The 18,835-nt window shown below is 36.5% G+C and overlaps 1 protein-coding gene across 2 annotated transcripts in view; it reads right to left on the bottom strand.

Annotated features, from left to right (window-relative positions):
- Positions 1-18,827, bottom strand: part of KIAA1328 (KIAA1328 ortholog) — a 399,620-nt gene extending 380,793 nt beyond the window's left edge. The window contains exons 1-3 of one of the 2 annotated variants that reach the window (XM_053571111.1): positions 18,724-18,827; positions 10,778-10,813; positions 9,783-9,925 (exon numbers count right to left, since the gene is read on the bottom strand). In XM_053571111.1, the coding sequence (XP_053427086.1) occupies positions 9,783-9,925; positions 10,778-10,813; positions 18,724-18,781 (237 nt within the window). In that variant the 5' untranslated portion in view covers positions 18,782-18,827. The remainder of the gene's footprint in view (positions 1-9,782; positions 9,926-10,777; positions 10,814-18,723) is intronic. The other variant, XM_053571112.1, reaches the window with a different exon arrangement.
- Between the last annotated feature and the right edge of the window lie 8 nt (positions 18,828-18,835).

The raw sequence follows: 18,835 nt of genomic DNA, 5'->3' as shown, positions 1-18,835 counted from the left end.
CACCTTATAATTAAGAGAAAAATTACTCATTCAAAACCTACCCATAAATGACTTGGATAATAGAATTAGTAGTTAAAAACATTAAAAGTTATGATACCTATATTCCACATGTTCAAGAACCTAGAATATAGAGTATATTAAATAGAAACGCTGAAGACCCACACTGAACTTCTAGAGGTAAGAACTACATCATTCCATATGAAAAACATACTGGATGAGATTAGTAGCAGATTAGACACTGCAGAAAAGAATACTGAATTTGAAGACAGAGCAATAGCAATATAAGCTATGCAATGATAAACAAAGAATGAAAAATAAAAATTAATAGAAGCCCAGAGAGCGGTGAAGTAACTTCGAGTAGTCTGATATTTGTGTAACAAAGGTCACTGAAAGAAAGAAGAGAGAGGGAAAGACAAAAATATCTGAAGAAGGCTCCGCACTTGTAGCTCAGTGGTTAGGGTGCCAGCCACATACACCAGGGCTGGTGAATTTGAACCCAGCCCAGGCCTGCTAAATAACAATGACAACACAACAAAAAATAGCCAGGCGTTGTGGCAGGCGCCTGTAGTCCCAGCTACTTGGGAGGTTAAGGCAAGAGAATAGCTTAAGCCCAAGACCTTGAGGTTGCTGTGAGCCATGATACCACAGCACTCTACTGAGGGCAACATAGTAAGACTCTGTCTCAAAACAAACAAAAAACTAAAGAAATAATAGCTGAAAAATTTCCCAATTTGGCAAAGATTACAAATTCACAGATCTAGAAAGCTCAACAAACTCCAACTAAAACATTTAAAAACTTACTCCAAGGCATCCTATAATCAAATTGTTCAAAACCAGTGATAAAGAGAAAATCCTAAAAGCATCCAGACTTTATACACACACATATACACAAGGAATAAAAATAAGGATCAGAAAAATAAGGATCACAACAGACTTCTCCAGCAAACCAGCCAATAGTGCAGCAATATCCTTATAGTACTGTTAGAAAAAAAACTATCTATAACCAATGAAAATTGGGAATTCTATAACCGGAATTCTATAACCAATGAAAATATCTTGGGCGGCATCTGTGGCTCAAGGAGTAGGGTGCCAGCCCCATATACCGGAGGTGGTGGGTTCAAATCCGGTCCCAGCCAAAAACTGCAAAAAATAAAAAAGAAAGAAAGAAAATATACTTCAAAAATGAAAAAGAAATAAAGACTTTCCAGGTGTACAAAAGCTGAAAAAAATGCATTCTCAGCATCCCTGTGTTACAATAATGTCAAAGGAAATCCTTTAGGGCAAATGGAAAATATCAAATGAAAAACTAGATATATACAAAAGAATTAAAATATCAGAAATGGTAACTACATGGGTAGATTTAAAGGAGTTTTGTTACATTTTTAAAACTTCTTTCAAAGTTTTAAAAATAAAAAGGCAGTTAAAATAAAAGGCATCCAAACTTGAATAAAGGCATTCAAAAGAAAGAGGTAAAATTATCCCTATTCACAGATGACATAATCTTATATAGAGAAAACTGTAAGGAATTTACAAGAAAAGCTATTAGATTAGAAATAAGTGAGTGTAGCAAACTCACAGGATACAAGATCAATTCACAAAAATTAACTTGATTTCTATAAACTAGCAGTGAACAATCCAAAAATAAAATTAAGAAAATAATTCCATTTATAATAACATCAGAAAGTATAAATCCTTGCTGATTCTACAATTCCTATGGAAGGACAAAGGACCTGGAACAACCAAAACAATCTTGGTTGTTTGTTCCCAAAAGAGGAACAAACTTGTAGGACTTGTACTTTACAATTCTAAAAACAGAAATAAAGCAATGGACTAGAGTCCAGAAACAAACCCAGACATTTATAGTCATTGACAAGCACACCACAACAATCAAAGGAAAAGGATATTCCTTTCAAAAAACCATGCTGGGGCAACTGGATATCTACATGCAAAAGAATGAAATTGGGTCAATACCTCATACCACATAAAAAATTTAACTCAAAATGGAGCCAAGACTAAACATACAAACTAAACCTATAAGAACTCTTAGAAGAAAATATAGGCATAAATCATTGTGACCTTCCTTAGATTAGGCAATGACTTCTTAGATATGACACTAAAGCATAGGAAACAATATGGAAATTGAAATGTATCAAAATTAAAAACTTTCATGCTTTAAAGAACACCAGTCAGTAAAAAGGGAGAAAATATTAGCGAATCATCTATCTGATACTGAATTTGTAGATGGATTCTTTTAAAAAGAGCGCTTATAATTCAACAATACAAAGATAGATAACTCAGTTATAAAGGATCTGACTAGCTATCTGTCTGAAGAAGATAGGCAAATGACCAAGAAGCACATGAAAAGATTTTCATCATCATTAGTCATTAAGGAAATGCAAATCAAAACCACAAGGCAATCCACTAAAAACCACTACGCATCCACTATCATCTAATAAATTGACATGTTGGCAAGAATGGAGAGAAACTGGAATCCTCATATGTTGCTAGTGGTAATGTAAAATGGTGAAGCCACTTCGGAAAATAACTTGGCATTTTTTCAAAGGTTAAATATGCAATGCCACATGACTCAGCAATTCTACTTTTAGGTATATACTTAAGAGAATTGAAAACATATGCCCACACAAAAATTTGTTTATGAATGTTCATGGCAGTATTATTCATAATAGCTAAAACGTAAAACGATCCAAATGTCAATTAACTGTTAAAAAAAGATAAAGAAAATGCATATTTAGCAAATAAAAAAGTATGAAGTAATAACACATGATAAAACACCGATGAATCTTGAAATAATTGCTAAATAAAAGAGCCAGCCACAAAAGACCACATATTATGTGATTCCATTTACATGAAATGTCAGTAACAAGCAAATCTATAGAGACTGAGAGTAGAATAATGGTTGCTAAGGGACTAAGATGACTGGGGAATAGGAAATGCCTGCTAATTGGTATGGGAACTGGTATGGGATTTCATTCTAGAGTGATAAAAATGTTCTAGAATTAAGACTACGAGAATGGATCCACAACTCTGTACATATAACCCCCCCCAAAAAAAAACACACACAAAAAAAATAATAAACTTTAAAAGAGTATTATAATATGTGAATTATATCTCAATTTAAGAAAAACAAAAACAGTTGACTATTTAAAGCAAGTCATAACAAATATTTAGGAGTTTGGACATAAAAGTAAAATGTATGACAATAATAAAAACAGGAAGGGAGAAATAAAGTATGCTCTTAAAAAATCCTTAAACTATAGGTGAAGTGGGGAAATACCACTTGAAAATAGGCTATGAGTTAAAGACATACACTATAACCCCTAAAGAACCCACTAAAATAACCCAACCAAGAGTTACAGCCAATAGCACGAAAATAGGAACTTAATCTAAAAAGCTATTTGTTCATATAAAACAAACAAACCATTATGGAAACGGCTTCAAGAACAAAAATCAAGGACTGAAAAATGTTTTCTACAAAAGTTCTGACAGTAAATTATATTAGTTTCCAAGGGAAGGATATAATAATAATAATGCAGGCTACTTTTCTTTTAATAAAGCATCCTTCTATGTGAAAAAGTTTGTTCATAAAATAATAAATTCACAGCCTGTTGAAGTAGCTCAAGACTATAATCCAAGCACTTTAGGAGGCTGAGGAGAGGATCACTTGAGCCCAAGAGTTTGTGGCTAAAGTGAGCTATGATTGTGCCACTGCACTACACCAGGGCTATAAAGACAATGTTTCAAAAATAATAATAATAAATTCACAAGAACAGTATCAAAAAGGATGTCTCATTTTAAAAAAAAATTCTCTCGAGGACAGAGCAAGATGGCGGCTGAGTAACAGCTTCCTTGCATCTGGGCACCGTGACTCTGCGGAGATAGGACTCCAGGCATCTCTGGCTGGTGGGATCTGCCTATAATCATTCCTGTGAGGACATAAGGAGTCAGCGAGAGACCTCTGGACCCCAAGAGGAGGACTAAAACAATGGAAAACCGGCAAGTGGTCGCGTGCGTTCAATCCGTCTAAACCCGCTGGCAACCACACAAAAACTTAAAGAGCAAGTGGAAGTGAAAGGAAAATTAGGGCAAGGAAACAGATAAAAGAAATCACTCATGAGGAAGAATCAGCAGAAAACTCCAGGCAACATGAAGAACCAGTCCAGAACAACCCCGCCAAGGGACCATGAGGTAGCTACTGCAGAGGATTCCGTCTATAAAGAAATGTTAGGAATGACAGAAAGGGAATTTAGAATACACATGATGAAAACAATGAAAGAAATGATGGAAACAATGAAGGAAACTGTTAATAAAGTGGAAAATAACCAAAAGGAAATCCAAAAACAGAATCAAATAAGAGATAAACAATATGAAGAATATAGAAAGGATATAGCAGAGCTGAAGGAACTGCAACGGTCAATTAGAGAACTTAAAGATGCAATGGAAAGTATCAGCAACAGGTTAGACCATGCAGAAGAAAGAATTTCAGAGGTAGAAGACAAAGTTCTTGAGATAACTCAGACAGTAAAAGAGGCAGAAAAGAAGAGAGAGAAAGCAGAACATTCACTGTCAGAATTATGGGAGTTTATGAAGCGTTCCAACATACGAGTTATAGGAATTCCAGAAGGGGAAGAAGAATGCCCCAGAGGAATGGAAGCCATACTAGAGAATATTATAAAAGAAAATTTCCCAAACATCACCAAAGATTCTGACACACTGCTTTCAGAGGGCTATCGGACCCCAGGTCGCCTCAACTCTAACCGAGCTTCTCCAAGACACATTGTGATGAACCTGTCCAAAGTCAAGACAAAAGAAAAGATTCTGGAAGCTGCCAGGAGTAAGCGCCAGTTGACCTACAGGGGCAAATCCATCAGAGTGACTGCAGACTTCTCTAATGAAACTTTCCAAGCAAGAAGAAAATGGTCATCTACCTTTAATCTACTTAAACAGAACAATTTCCAGCCCAGAATTCTGTACCCTGCTAAGCTAAGCTTTAACATTAACGGAGAAATCAAATCATTTACGGATGTACAAACATTGAGGAAATTCGCCCCAAGACCAGCTCTACAGGACATACTTCAACCTGTTCTACACACTGACCATCACAAGGGATCAGCAGCAAAGTGAGAACTCAGAAATCAAAGGACAGAACCTAACCTCCACACTGATGCAAAAGATAAAACTAAGCAATGGACTCTCACAAAATAAGATGAATAGAATACTACCACACTTATCAATTATCTCAATAAGTGTTAATGGCTTGAATTCTCCACTGAAGAGACACAGATTGGCTGACTGGATTAAAAAACACAAGCCATCCATTTGCTGTCTGCAAGAAACACACCTGGCTTCAAAAGACAAATTAAAATGGGTCAAGGGTTGGAAGACAATTTTTCAGGCAAATGGAATTCAAAAGAAAAAAGGAGTTGCAATCTTATTTTCACATACATGTGGATTTAAAGCAACTAAAGTCAAAAAAGACAAAGACGGTCACTTTATATTGGTCAAGGGAAAAATACAACAAGAAGACGTTTCAATTCTAAATATTTATGCACCGAATTTAAATGCTCCCAGATTCTTTAAAAAGACCTTATTCAGTCTGAGCAATATGATATCTGATAATACCATCATAACAGGGGACTTTAACACTGCTCTTACAGAGCTGGACAGATCCTCATAAACAGAAATTAAACAAAGATATAAGAGATTTAAATGAGACCCTAGAACAACTGTGCTTGATAGACGCATATAGAACACTCCATCCCAAAGATGAATATACATTCTTCTCATCACCCCATGAAACATTCTCCAAAATTGATCAAATCCTGGGACACAAAACAAATATCAACAGAATCAAAAGAACTGAAATTTTACCTTGTATCTTCTCAGACCATAAGGCACTAAAGGTGGAACTCAACTCTAACAAAAACGCTCAACCCCACACAAAGGCATGGAAATTAAACAACCTTCTGTTGAATAACAGATGGGTGCAGGAAGAAATAAAACAGGAAATCATTAACTTCCTTGAGCATAACAACAATGAAGACATAAGCTACCAAAACCTGTGGGATACTGCAAAAGCAGTTTTGAGAGGAAAATTTATTGCTTTAGATGCCTACATTCGAAAAACAGAAAGAGAGCACATCAACAATCTCACAAGCCATCTTATGGATTTGGAAAAAGAAGAACAATCTAAGCCTAAACTCAGTAGAAGAAAAGAAATCTCCAAAATCAAATCAGAGATCAATGAAATTGAAAACAAAAGAATCATTCAGAAAATTAATAAATCAAGGAGTTGGTTTTTTGAAAAAATAAATAAAATAGATAAATCATTGGCCAGACTAATGAGAAATAGAAAAGTAAAATCTCTAGTAACCTCAATCAGAAATGATAAAGGGGAAATAACAACTGATCCCACAGAGATACAAGAGATCATCTCTGAATACTACCAGAAATTCTATGCTCAGAAATTTGACAATGTGAAGGAAATGGATCAATATTTGGAATCACACCCTCTCCCTAGACTTAGCCAGGAAGAAATAGAGCTCCTGAACAGACCAATTTCAAGCACTGAGATTAAAGAAACAATAAAAAAGCTTCCAAACAAAAAATGCCCTGGTCCAGATGGCTTCACACCAGAATTCTATCAAACCTTCAAGGAAGAGCTTATTCCTGTACTGCAGAAATTATTTCAAAAAATTGAGGAAGAAGGAATCTTCCCCAACACATTCTATGAAGCAACATCACCCTGATACCAAAACCAGGACAAGACCCAACCAAAAAGGAGAATTTCAGACCAATCTGACTCATGAATATAGATGCAAAAACTCTCAACAAAATCCTAGCCAATAGATTACAGCTTATCATCATGATCAAGTAGGTTTCATCCCAGGGATGCAAGGCTGGTTTAACATATGCAAGTCCATAAACGTTATCTACCATATTAACAGAGGCAAAAATAAAGATCATATGATCCTCTCAATAGATGCAGAAAAAGCATTTGATAAAATCCAGCATCCTTTTCTAATTAGAACACTGAAGAGTACAGGCATAGGTGGCACATTTCTAAAACTGATTGAAGCTATCTATGACAACCCCACACCTAATATTTTACCAAATGGAGTAAAACTGAAAGCCTTTCCTCTTAGAACTGGAACCAGACAAGGTTGTCCTCGGTCACCTTTACTATTCAACATACATAGTGCTGGAAGTTCTAGCCAATACAATTAGGCAAGACAAGGAAATAAAGGGAATCCAAATGGGAGCAGAGGAGGTCAAACTCTCCCTCTTTGCTGATGACATGATCTTATACTTAGAGAACCCCAAAGACTCAACCACAAGACTCCTAGAAGTCATCAAAAAATACAGTAATGTTTCAGGATATAAAATCAATGTCCACAAGTCAGTAGCCTTTGTATACACCAATAACAGTCAAGATGAGAAGCTAATTAAGGACACAACTCCCTTCACCATAGTTTCAAAGAAAATGAAATACCTAGGAATATACCTAACGAAGGAGGTGAAGGACCTCTATAAAGAAAACTATGAACTCCTCAGAAAGGAAATAGCAGAAGATATTAACAAATGGAAGAACATACCATGCTCATGGATGGGAAGAATCAACATTGTTAAAATGTCTATACTTCCCAAAGCAATCTACCTATTCAATGCCATTCCTATCAAAGTACCTACATCGTACTTTCAAGATTTGGAAAAAATGATTCTGCGTTTTGTATGGAACCAGAAAAAACCCCGTATAGCTAAGGCAGTTTTTAGTAATAAAAATAAAGCTGGGGGCATCAGCATACCAGATTTTAGTCTGTACTACAAAGCCATAGTGCTCAAGACAGCATGGTACTGGCACAAAAATAGAGACATAGACACTTGGAATTGAATTGAAAACCAAGACATGAAACTAACATCTTACAACCACCTAATCTTCGATAAACCAAACAAGAACATACCTTAGGGGAAAGACTCCCTATTCAATAAATGGTGTTGGGAGAATTGGATGTCTACATGTAAAAGACTGAAACTGGACCCACACCTTTCCCCACTCACAAATGTTGATTCAAGATGGATAAAGGACTTCAATTTAAGGCATGAAACAATAAAAATCCTCAAAGAAAGCATAGGAAAAACACTGGAAGATATTGGCCTGGGGAAAGACTTCATGAAGAAGACTGCCATGCCAACTGCAACAACAACAAAAATAAACAAATGGGACTTCATTAAACTGAAAAGCTTCTGTACAGCTAAGGAGACAACAACCAAAGCAAAGAGACAACCTACACAATGGGAAAGGATATTTCCATATTTTGAATCAGACAAAAGCTTGATAACTAGGATCTATAGAGAACTCAAATTAATCCACGTGAAAAAAGCCAACAATCCCATATATCAATGGGCAAAAGTCATGAATAGAACCTTCTTTAAAGATGACAGACGAATGGCTAACAAACACATGAAAAAATGTTCATCATCTCTCTATATTAGAGAAATGCAAATCAAAACAACCCTGAGATATCATCTAACCCCAGTGAGAATGGCCCACATCACAAAATCTCAAAACTGCAGATGCTGGCGTGGATGTGGAGAGAAGGGAACACTTTTACACTGCTGGTGGGACTGCAAACTAGTACAACCTTTCTGGAAGGAAGTATGGAGAAACCTCAAAGTACTCAAGCTAGACCTCCCATTTGATCCTGCAATCCCATTACTGGGCATCTACCCAGAAGGACAAAAATCCTTTTATCATAAGGACGCTTATACTAGACTATTTATTGCAGCTCAATTTACAATCGCCATAATGTGGAAACAGCCTAAATGCCCACCAACCCAGGAATGGATTAACAAGCTGTGGTATATGTATAGCATGAAATACTATTCAGCTATTAAAAAAAAATAAAGACTTTACATCCTTCGTATTAACCTGGATGGAAGTGGAAGACATTATTCTTAGTAAAGCATCACAAGAATGGAGAAGCATGAATCCTATGTACTCAATTTTGATATGAGGACAATTAATGACAATTAAGGTTATGGTTTAAGAGGAAAAGCAGAAAGAGGGATGAAGGGAGGGAGATGGGGCCTTGGTGTGTGTCACACTTTATGGGGGCAAGACATCATTGCAAGAGGGACTTTGCCTAACAATTGCAATCAGTGTAACCTGGCTTATGGTACCCTCAATGAATCCCCAACAATAAGAAATAAATAAATAAAAAATAATAAAGAAACATCTCATAAATTTGATTAACTATATAATATAGATTAATACGTAGGTCTTTTGAGACATACCAAAATTATACATTTCCTTAGCTAAGGTTTAAAGCAAGTAGAAATTTTACACTCTATATTGATAGATTTGACATGTACCCTTGCATTATACAGCATTGGTATGATCCCACCATTCACCCTCACAATAAGTAAACAAGATGAGGTATATATTAACCAGGGTGAGGTAAGCATTCCTAATTCTATATGAAATCAGCACACTGTACCCCATAAATGCATTAATGTATACATGATCTATGTGTTTATGATTTAATAAAAAACATAAAATAAAGCAAGTAGAAATTTTAGAGGAAAATCCCAGAGTAATCTAGGTACTTTATCAAACCCAGCATCATCAAAGGATCTTAGAATCCTCTGAATGTTTTAAGATGGATTGTAGGTCACCTAATGTATTTCTCAAACACCTTTTTACTCTTATTAGTTAGCACTTGTAAAGATTGGAGAATATTAAAAAAAAAAAAGAAATTACTGACCTGCTCATCTACATAATCACCTGCACCTTTTAAAGATTCCGTGGAGATTGAAGCATCATTCACCCTGGAAGTCCTAACTTTAACATCAGCTTTTTGACTTGTCAACTTGCATCTTGATCTACTATTTCTTTCTGTAGAAATTCCTAAGGGTTTCCATTAAACAAGATTTCAAAATTATATCTTATTCGCATAAGCCCTTCCCCCCCATCAACTTCACCTTGGTATCCTCTACTTTAGTGACCTAATGGGGAAAACTCTTACTTCATTTTAAAGCTTTTAACAAATGAATCATGAAAAGTTTGTACTTTTAAAAAAATACACTAAAGATTCAACTCAAAAATTGTTTAATTTTTTTTTTTTTTTTTCCCAGAAATAAGGTCTCCCTATGCTTCCCAGGCAGAACTCCAACTCCTGGGCTCAACCAAAATCCCTGCCTAAACCTCCCAGGTTGCTGGCTCTACCATCATGCACTTCTGTGCCCTACTCGACTGAATTATCTTTAAAAGGTGTTTTGAATGTTCATTAAGTCACATTTAAACCAATGAATTGTAGTATGTCATAGATACCTTAACTTAGGGGATATTTTTCACATTAGGGTGCCTTTAATGGTTTGGTTTTATAATTCATTTAGTTATAATCAGTAAACTTTTAAAAAGTCTCTTACATATACACCATAGCAATAAGTTTTCACACTTTTCTTGAAACATTAAGTTTGGGCTATCATTCGTAAAATTAAAAAAAAAAAGAGTCCCCTGCCTCTTAATACATAAAATATTCTACAACTTCATTAAAAGCTGACTTACCCAGTCAGTCCCCAAGATGAGCCAATATTTCAAACTTTAATAGGGTTATGCCAAATATTCAAAAAACAAATTTTAGGTTCTGATGCACTGTTCTGTATCCAATTATACCTGCAAAATTGTCCTCAGTTTTATTTTCTCCCAACACTTAAGGAGCAAAGGAAGCTTCCCAAATTTTAATATAGAAAATCATACCTGGAACATATACTACTGATTGTTCTTCATCAGAAACTATGTAGGAGAACATGAAGGAAAATCCAATACAAAATTATCCAATATCCAAATGCTGTCTCTTTTCTTATATGTTATAATTTATCATCTCTTTTGACCAGAGAATTTATAACTTTTACAAACAAAACAAGAAAACAAAGTAATTGAATTAAATATGGCAAAATTAAAATTAACATTCTTTAAAAGTTCATCTTTGTATATTCATAAGGTATGTTTTGTTCCATGAAAATTTATCCACTCTTATTTCCAAGTGGGTTAACCTACAATATATATTTTCCTGTTAACTTCCTTTCCATTTCCTTGCATTTTGTAAATAAGGAATTAAGTGCTCCAGTTTGGTCATTATTGGGGAACCAACAAGTTATTTTAGGCAGAAAGAATTAAATAATTTTAAGATGGGCTTTAGCTTTGAAGAACAAATACTATTCGAGGGCAAGTCAATCATGCAAACACAAAGGTGGTATTTATTCTTCTATAGGGCATATGTGAATGTCTCAAGAAGCCCTAGTATTTAAAAAAATGGAAGAAATTTAAGTCAAAAAATGATTTTGAATTTCAAAGGATAAATTTAGAAAGGCTAAGATCATAAAACTGCTACAGAAAGAGAACCAATATAGTAAGAAAGCTTTCTAGAAACAAAATTTTACTCAGAACTCTATCTAAAATCAAGATATGTCCATAATTTGATAACCTACTACACTTCCAGGAAAGAAGCATCTAAAAAATTATTTTCCAAATGATCTACAAAATTTCAAATTCTTCTGTTCTTCTTTCATAATATGTTTTCTTTTCAAAGATTTCTGGACAAAGCAATTATTACCTATATCCTTCCTAGAAAAGGCTGGAGTAGATTTAATAACATATTCAAAAGGTCAATATATTTCAGCTCAGTATTCAATGCTAGTAATGGAACCTTTTCAGGGGAAAGTAATTGGAAATACCTAGTCTCCAATCGGAAATTAAGAATACTAAGATAGTGCTTACTCTCTAAGCTGCCAGTTGGTTTCTGACAGCTCTCTGCAGCAGCACACGCGATGTAACACCTTCGAATTTTTGGCTGATAACTAGTGCTAAGTTTTCAATTCCCTTAAACATCAGGTATTGAGTTTAGAAAGTTCTGGAGGTACATAAGGCAAATTAGAATCCACTATTCCCCAGAAATGAATAACTAATATGGGAGCAAAGAAAGAATTTCTAAGTTTATCAAAATGTACAGGCTCTTCAACATCAAAAACTAATACTTTTAAAATATCCCTTGGGAGGGCGGCGCCTGTGGCTCAGTCAGTGGGGCGCCGGCCCCATGTACCGAGGGTGGCGGGTTCAAGCCCGGCCCCGGCCAAACTGCAACCAAAAAATAGCCGGGCGTTGTGGCGGGCGCCTGTAATCCCAGCTACTCGGGAGGCTGAGGCAAGAGAATCACTTAAGCCCAGGAGTTGGAGGTTGCTGTGAGCTGTGTGAGGCCACGGCACTCTACCGAGGGCCATAAAGTGAGACTCTGTCTCTACAAAAAAAAAAAAAATATCCCTTGGGATTAGCACAAGGTCTAGCATATGCACTAAGTTTTAAATAATTGTTTATTTGTACTTGAAACATATCCTAGAGGAAAAAGTATGGAGGGACGGGAATCAAAGACAATGATGCAAGATATGCTTCACACGGTGGCATCTTCAAATACAAACTATGGTTATGATGAATTTTATTATATTCTCCAAGGATGTCCTAAGAGCAACATAACCGAGTCCTATAAAATAAACTATACTATTCTTGATAACTCACAAAGGAGCCTACTCACAGCTGGAAGAGATCAGCCCCTAAGAGACCCTGCTTAGCTTCACCTTGACTTGGATGCTTAAGGTATTTTTCACTTTCTCCTCTCTTTTCAAACCCGACACCACTTCTTCCATCCTTACTCTCAACTAATAACTTTGCTTCCTATTTCTAAGGAAAAAAAAAAAAAAACTACCAAGACCTTCCCCAAGCTTCTATAGGCATGTGTGTCCAATTTTCCCTATCTACGCCCATATATTCTGCTATTCTGCTTTCCTTCTTTGTGCTACGTATAAACTATTTACATGCCTATCTCACACACACACACACACAAACACACACACACACAAACACACAAAATACCATTCTTGACTATCACACACAAAAAAATACCATTCTTGCCTATCACACAAAAAATATACCATTCTTTCTTTTCAATTAAGAATATCAGTTCTGGCATTATTCTCCTCTTTATCCTATTAAACTTTTTCCATTAGCATGCAAACATGTAATAATTTTTTTTTCAGAAAGGAAAAAAAAAAAAACCTCTTCACTCTACATCCCCCTCCAACTACTGTGCCATTCTTGCTCTCATTTACAGTAAAACTTCACAAAAGAGTAATCTAAGAGTAATGCCTCTCATCCCAATCAATCTTGAACCTACCAATCTAAGCTTTTGACTCCATCAGTCCAGTACAACTACTTTTTTTTCTTTTTTTTGAGACAGAGTCTCACCATGTTGCCCTCGGTAGAGCGCCGTGGCATCACAGCTCACAGCTCACAGCAACCTCAAACTCTTGGGCTCAAGCGATTCTCTTGCCTTAGCCTCCCAAGTAGGTAGGACTACAGGCACCCACCACAATGTTTGGCTATTTTTTTGTTGCAGTTGTCATTGTTGTTTAGCTGTCCCTGGCTAGGTTTGAACAAGCCACCCTCAGTATATGTGGCCAGCCCCTAACCACTGCTGCCCAGTACAACTCCTTTAACAAAGTTACAATATTGTTAAACCCACCAGTCAATTCTCAAGCCTCTTTGTATATGCTCTATCAATAACATTTAACATAGAGATAACCATTTTCTTTTTTGTTTGTTTACCTTTAAAGCAAAAAACAACATAGCAAAAAATAAGCAAAAAAAAAAAAAAAGGCCCCCAGATATACCCACCTTTTTTTATTTTTTGGATTGGCTTTAAAGATACCACCTGCTCACAATTTTCTTCTACTTTTCTAACCATTCTTTCTCAGTCTCCTCACACTCTTCTTCACCTATAAACCCTGGATTTTGCGTCCACTTCTTGGACCTTTTCTCTATCTACTCATTCCCTTGATGATCTCATTTTGTTCTTGTGTCTTTAAATATCATCAATATGCTGATTTATTTCTCCCAAATCTTTAGCAGGAATCTATCCCCTAACCTGACATTGCCACTCATGCAGTAAAAAAATCTCAAACTCAACATGTCAGAAATCGAAGTCCTAATCTTCCTTTCAAAACCTTCTCCTCCCACAGAACTCCCCTCTCTTGGTAAATGGCAATTCCATTCTTCCAGCTGCCCAGACCAAAAACCTGGAATTATTCTTGACTCCTCTGTCACTCATAATTCACATTCAGCAAATCCTAATGGCTCTACCTTCATAAAATATCTACAGTCCAACCACTTCTCACCAACACTGTCACCTTGACCCAAGTCACCCTCTCAATAAATTCACAACTGCACTCTCTCATTTTTATACATGACCCCTCAATAGCCAACTTTTCAATGTTCAGAATGATCAATTCAAAACTTTCTCATTCAGATTTAAAAACTAGTATTTTGAATTTCAAAGCATACACATAAACCAAAATATTTATGTGAGCCAATAGGGCTCAAGATCTGATCTCTATAACCCATTACCCCTCTGATCTCATTCCCTACTACTTTCCCTCTCTTATTCCTAACTTCTTTACAATTGTTAACAAGCTGTATTCATTTCTTCTATTCAGAAAGCTCTTTCCCCAAACTCTTCACAGCTCACTTCCTCACAACCTTTAGGACTTATATCATATGTTATATCATATGTCACCTTCTAAAGGAGGTTTCTACTTCCTCACTACGTAGGTACTTAAACTTGCAAAAACTCTCTTTTCCTGCAACCTGTCTCCCTCTCCCTACTATGTTTCTTTCCTGTTTTATTTTCCACCATAGTACCAATAACTGGACATAAAATATATTTTACTTATTTGTGGCCTCATCTCATCTCACCAAATTGTAAGCACCAAGAAGGTGATGTTGTTTTCATCTTGTTTTTCTCAATACAGTAACCCCAAATATAAAAGAATGCCTGGCTTGTAATAAGCCGTCCATGAAAGAATTAAATTGATTAATTTAATTAATCACTGTCCAACAACTTTCAGTGTTACTTTTCCTTTCATCTCATTCAAAATCTGCAGACAAAACTGACTACTTCTAGCTATACCAATGCCAAATATCCTTTCAAATATAAAACACTCTAAAATGAACTAACTTCAACAAAAGTTTTTATAAAAATATTTGAAATTGCCTCTATCCAACCTATCCTCTGTAATAATCTGTAATTCATCTTCATCTCATTATTTTAAAAATCCAAATATTTATCTTTTCCAAATGTAGAATTTCTCAAAAATTTTTATGGGGAAGTCATCAAAACATATTATTAATGTATATTAGACCTACTAGTGGGATCCACATGTCACTTTAGTTCTACTTTGATTTCTTTAGAAGTGCCTCAGTAAGACAAATATAGCAAGTTGCAAAGTATCTTTAATGCTGATACCAAACTATCCAAATCTCCAGAATTAAAATAGTACAGCTCACTTTCTCACAACCTTTAGGACTTAAACTTGCAAAAATTCTCTTTTCTGCAACCTGTCTCCCTCAGAACCTTGTTCTAGGACCTAGTCCTTATAGATCAGCAGTTCTCAACCCCTGGGTCGCAACCCCTTTGTAACAATGAAAATACATCATGCATATCAGGTATTTACATTACGATTCATAACAGTAGCAAAATTACAGTTATGAAGTAGCAATGAAAATAATTTTATGGTTGGGGGTCACCACAACATGAGGAACTGTATTAAAGGGTTGCAGTTTAGGAAGGTTGAGAACCACTGTTCTAGATCCTTGAGAGCAGCCTTTTAATTGAACTCAAATATTATAAATCCTTTTAATATAGGGATTTGTTCTGGAGATCTGGAGGATCACATGTGACCTTGAGGCCACAGGTTCCCTTTCCCTATCCTGGGGAAATTGGTTCTAGGTCCCCCCATGGATACCAAAATCTACAGATGCTGAAGTCCCTTATAAAATGACACAGTATTTGCATATAATCTATACACATCCTCCTGTATAATTTATATCATCTCTAGATTACTTATAATACTTAATATAACATAAATGCTATGTAAATAGTTGTTATATTATATTGCTTTTTTATCACTATTTTTATTGTTGTATTTTTTATTTCTTTTTCTTGAATATTTTTGATTTACAGTTGGATGAACTGCAGATGCTGGACCCTCAGATACAGAGGACTGGCTAAAATTAGAAACCCAGAACAGAACTAGTAGAGAGGAAAAACGAGCTCTATCCCAGACTTCCAAGATCTGAAGAAAGGAAACTTTGTACTGCCTATTCTAACCTACTGAATTTGAATCACCTGCCAACAGTACATGTACTACGTGTATGTAGTTGTCACTGACCAGAGATTTTCTACATTAGTATATTATTTTTACATCAACATAAAGTCTTTGTCTATGTTTAATTTAAAACTCAAAGACAGAGATTATAGATGCTATAATATTTTTGACTAAGTCCCTTGTTTAATCAAATCTTGTTTAATGGAAACCCTTAGGAATTCCAACATTTGTTAATATCAAGTTCCTAATACTAGTACTGTAAGACTGGTACATTTAAGCAAGCAAGTTTAGACACTGCAGAAACACTAACTTCTTTTAACATTACTAGGAACTATAATAGAAGAGGAAAGCAAATGAAGAGGCATTATTTTGGACAATTTAACCCATAAAATGACACCATGGCAAACTCATTGTTTACACATTATATACTATGATATATTTTGTGCAAAACAGAACTGCTGAATCATACTGCATGAGACTCATTACTCTTAAGAACAACAGAAAAGATGACAGTCATAGACGATGTCCTCTCACAATGGAAACATCCAGGATTGAGAGATTTCTCAGTCACATTTCTCTAATTGTCTTTTTTTTCAATAGTGTATGTATACCAGATTATACATGGTACATATTTTTTGGTCTTTTTCTACTGAAAATTCTAGGCTCTCATGTGGTCTGGGAAATCATCGGTGCGACAGGAGATCAAGATCCAAAAACATGACTAAAGCAAATGATTCTTAACTATCATTACACTTTTCAGTAAATATTCAGTAACAAATTTGCATTTGACATTGTTTTGACATCCTATGGAGATTTAAAATGAAAATATCTGAGGCTGACTGTTAATTGATCATTATGTGGAACTGGCTGGTTTAAAAAGTGACACTAGTAACTTTGCAATTCCTTTCATACATCTGAGTTACTATAGAATGTAATCATCACCATTCCCCCCCATACAATTTCAGTTCCTCATTGTCAATAAGAAGAGTATTTTACATTATTTTTTTTTAAAAAAGTAAAAGATAAAGGAGTATATGTGCCTTTTACATGAAACAGAGTGATGTGAGTCCATGAGCATGTAAGAGTACTAAGCAGCTAAGACCACCCACAAGTTCAGTCCATATACTTGTTAATTAACTTATTCAGTCCTACTGCAATAGATTGCCTCCAACCATTTATTCTGTATCAGAGCAATACTATTGGTTGTTATAACCTAATAACCTTCAAATTTCTCCTCCATCACAAAATCCTACCAATGCAGAGGCAATGCTTCATGAGAAAAGACTGGACCCAATTTCCCGACTTCCTAATTCAGCAAAATTGTGCCTAGTGTATGTATTCTCTCCTGATGGGTAAAGGAAAACATTTAATTTGCATGCTGTTCTAGTGTGCTTTCCATCCACAATGATATGTGCATGATTTCATTTGCTTCTCACTAACCCATAATAGACGATTGGTAATTATGTTTAGTAAGAGCATAACACTAAACACAGACCAGTACAGAATGCAAAAATATCCCTCATTCCACAAACTATACTTCATTCTAGTAACTCAATAAGGGGAATTGATAACACAATTTTTTAAGTTTCTCTAGGAGCTAAGTAGAATGTCCAGAGTGATTCTGCCAACGGTAACAGCAATGCCATTACCAAACCTAGTGAACAAAAAGATGAAGGCCCGCAATAACACTGATTACCCTCTCTCTGATGAACACAAAGTAATTATAAGGCCCAAAGCTCAAGCCAGAACAGTCTACCTAATCCAGGGAAAGAATCATTTATGCCACACAAGTCATCATAGCTATTAAACTGGAATTACCAGTATGAAGTTAAAAAGCTCCACAGCTTCTACCGCAAAACAATCCAGTAAATTCAATCCCTGACGGTGGTGACCCACAATCTAACAGTTAACACTACTTCTAGGCTCAATGATTCCCATCTTACGCTGTAACCAGCACCACTAGACCACATCCCGGTGAAACCAACCTCCACACTCCTCCTAAAGCCATAGTACGAAAATGTATCACCACTAAAGGGCCTTGGAAGTCGCGCAAGCTCCTGACTTGCTCCTAAGGGCACAGATTAAGCACAATGGTAAATCAAAACAAAAGGGTCATGACCAGCCGACACCCACTCTTCCACGAACCACAAGCTCACCCCGCACTGTCACCCTGGGGTCACCCTTCCAGCCCCAGGCTGGGCGACGATCTTAGGCTATCTTTCCCGAGTTCACTCTCACTGAGGACTGGGAGCCAACTGTGCTGCGTCCCCACAACTGCAATTGCAGCCTGGTGACAGAATGAGGTTCTCGGCCACCTAACAACACCCAAGCGAAGAGAAAGCCCAGCACCTAGACCGAGGCCGAACAGTACGTGCCCGCCCCGCGGTTAGCTGGGAGCTTCTCATCAGCACTCCAGAGTCCCTCGCGACCACTCCCCACTGGCCGCCCCGGGAGGGCGCCGGCGCCCCCTGCCAGGCGGGCAAAGGATACAGTCCCGGCTCCAGAACGCTGCGGCGCCGGGGCGTGAGGGGCCCGCCACGTCCGCCATCTTCAAACAACCGCCACTCCGGGCGTCGCGCCGGGGCTGCCACGCCCCGGCCTC

This window comes from Nycticebus coucang, chromosome 19 (assembly GCF_027406575.1).
Source record: "Nycticebus coucang isolate mNycCou1 chromosome 19, mNycCou1.pri, whole genome shotgun sequence".
Lineage (NCBI taxonomy): Eukaryota > Metazoa > Chordata > Mammalia > Primates > Lorisidae > Nycticebus > Nycticebus coucang.
This window is presented reverse-complemented; position numbering and strand designations above follow the sequence as displayed.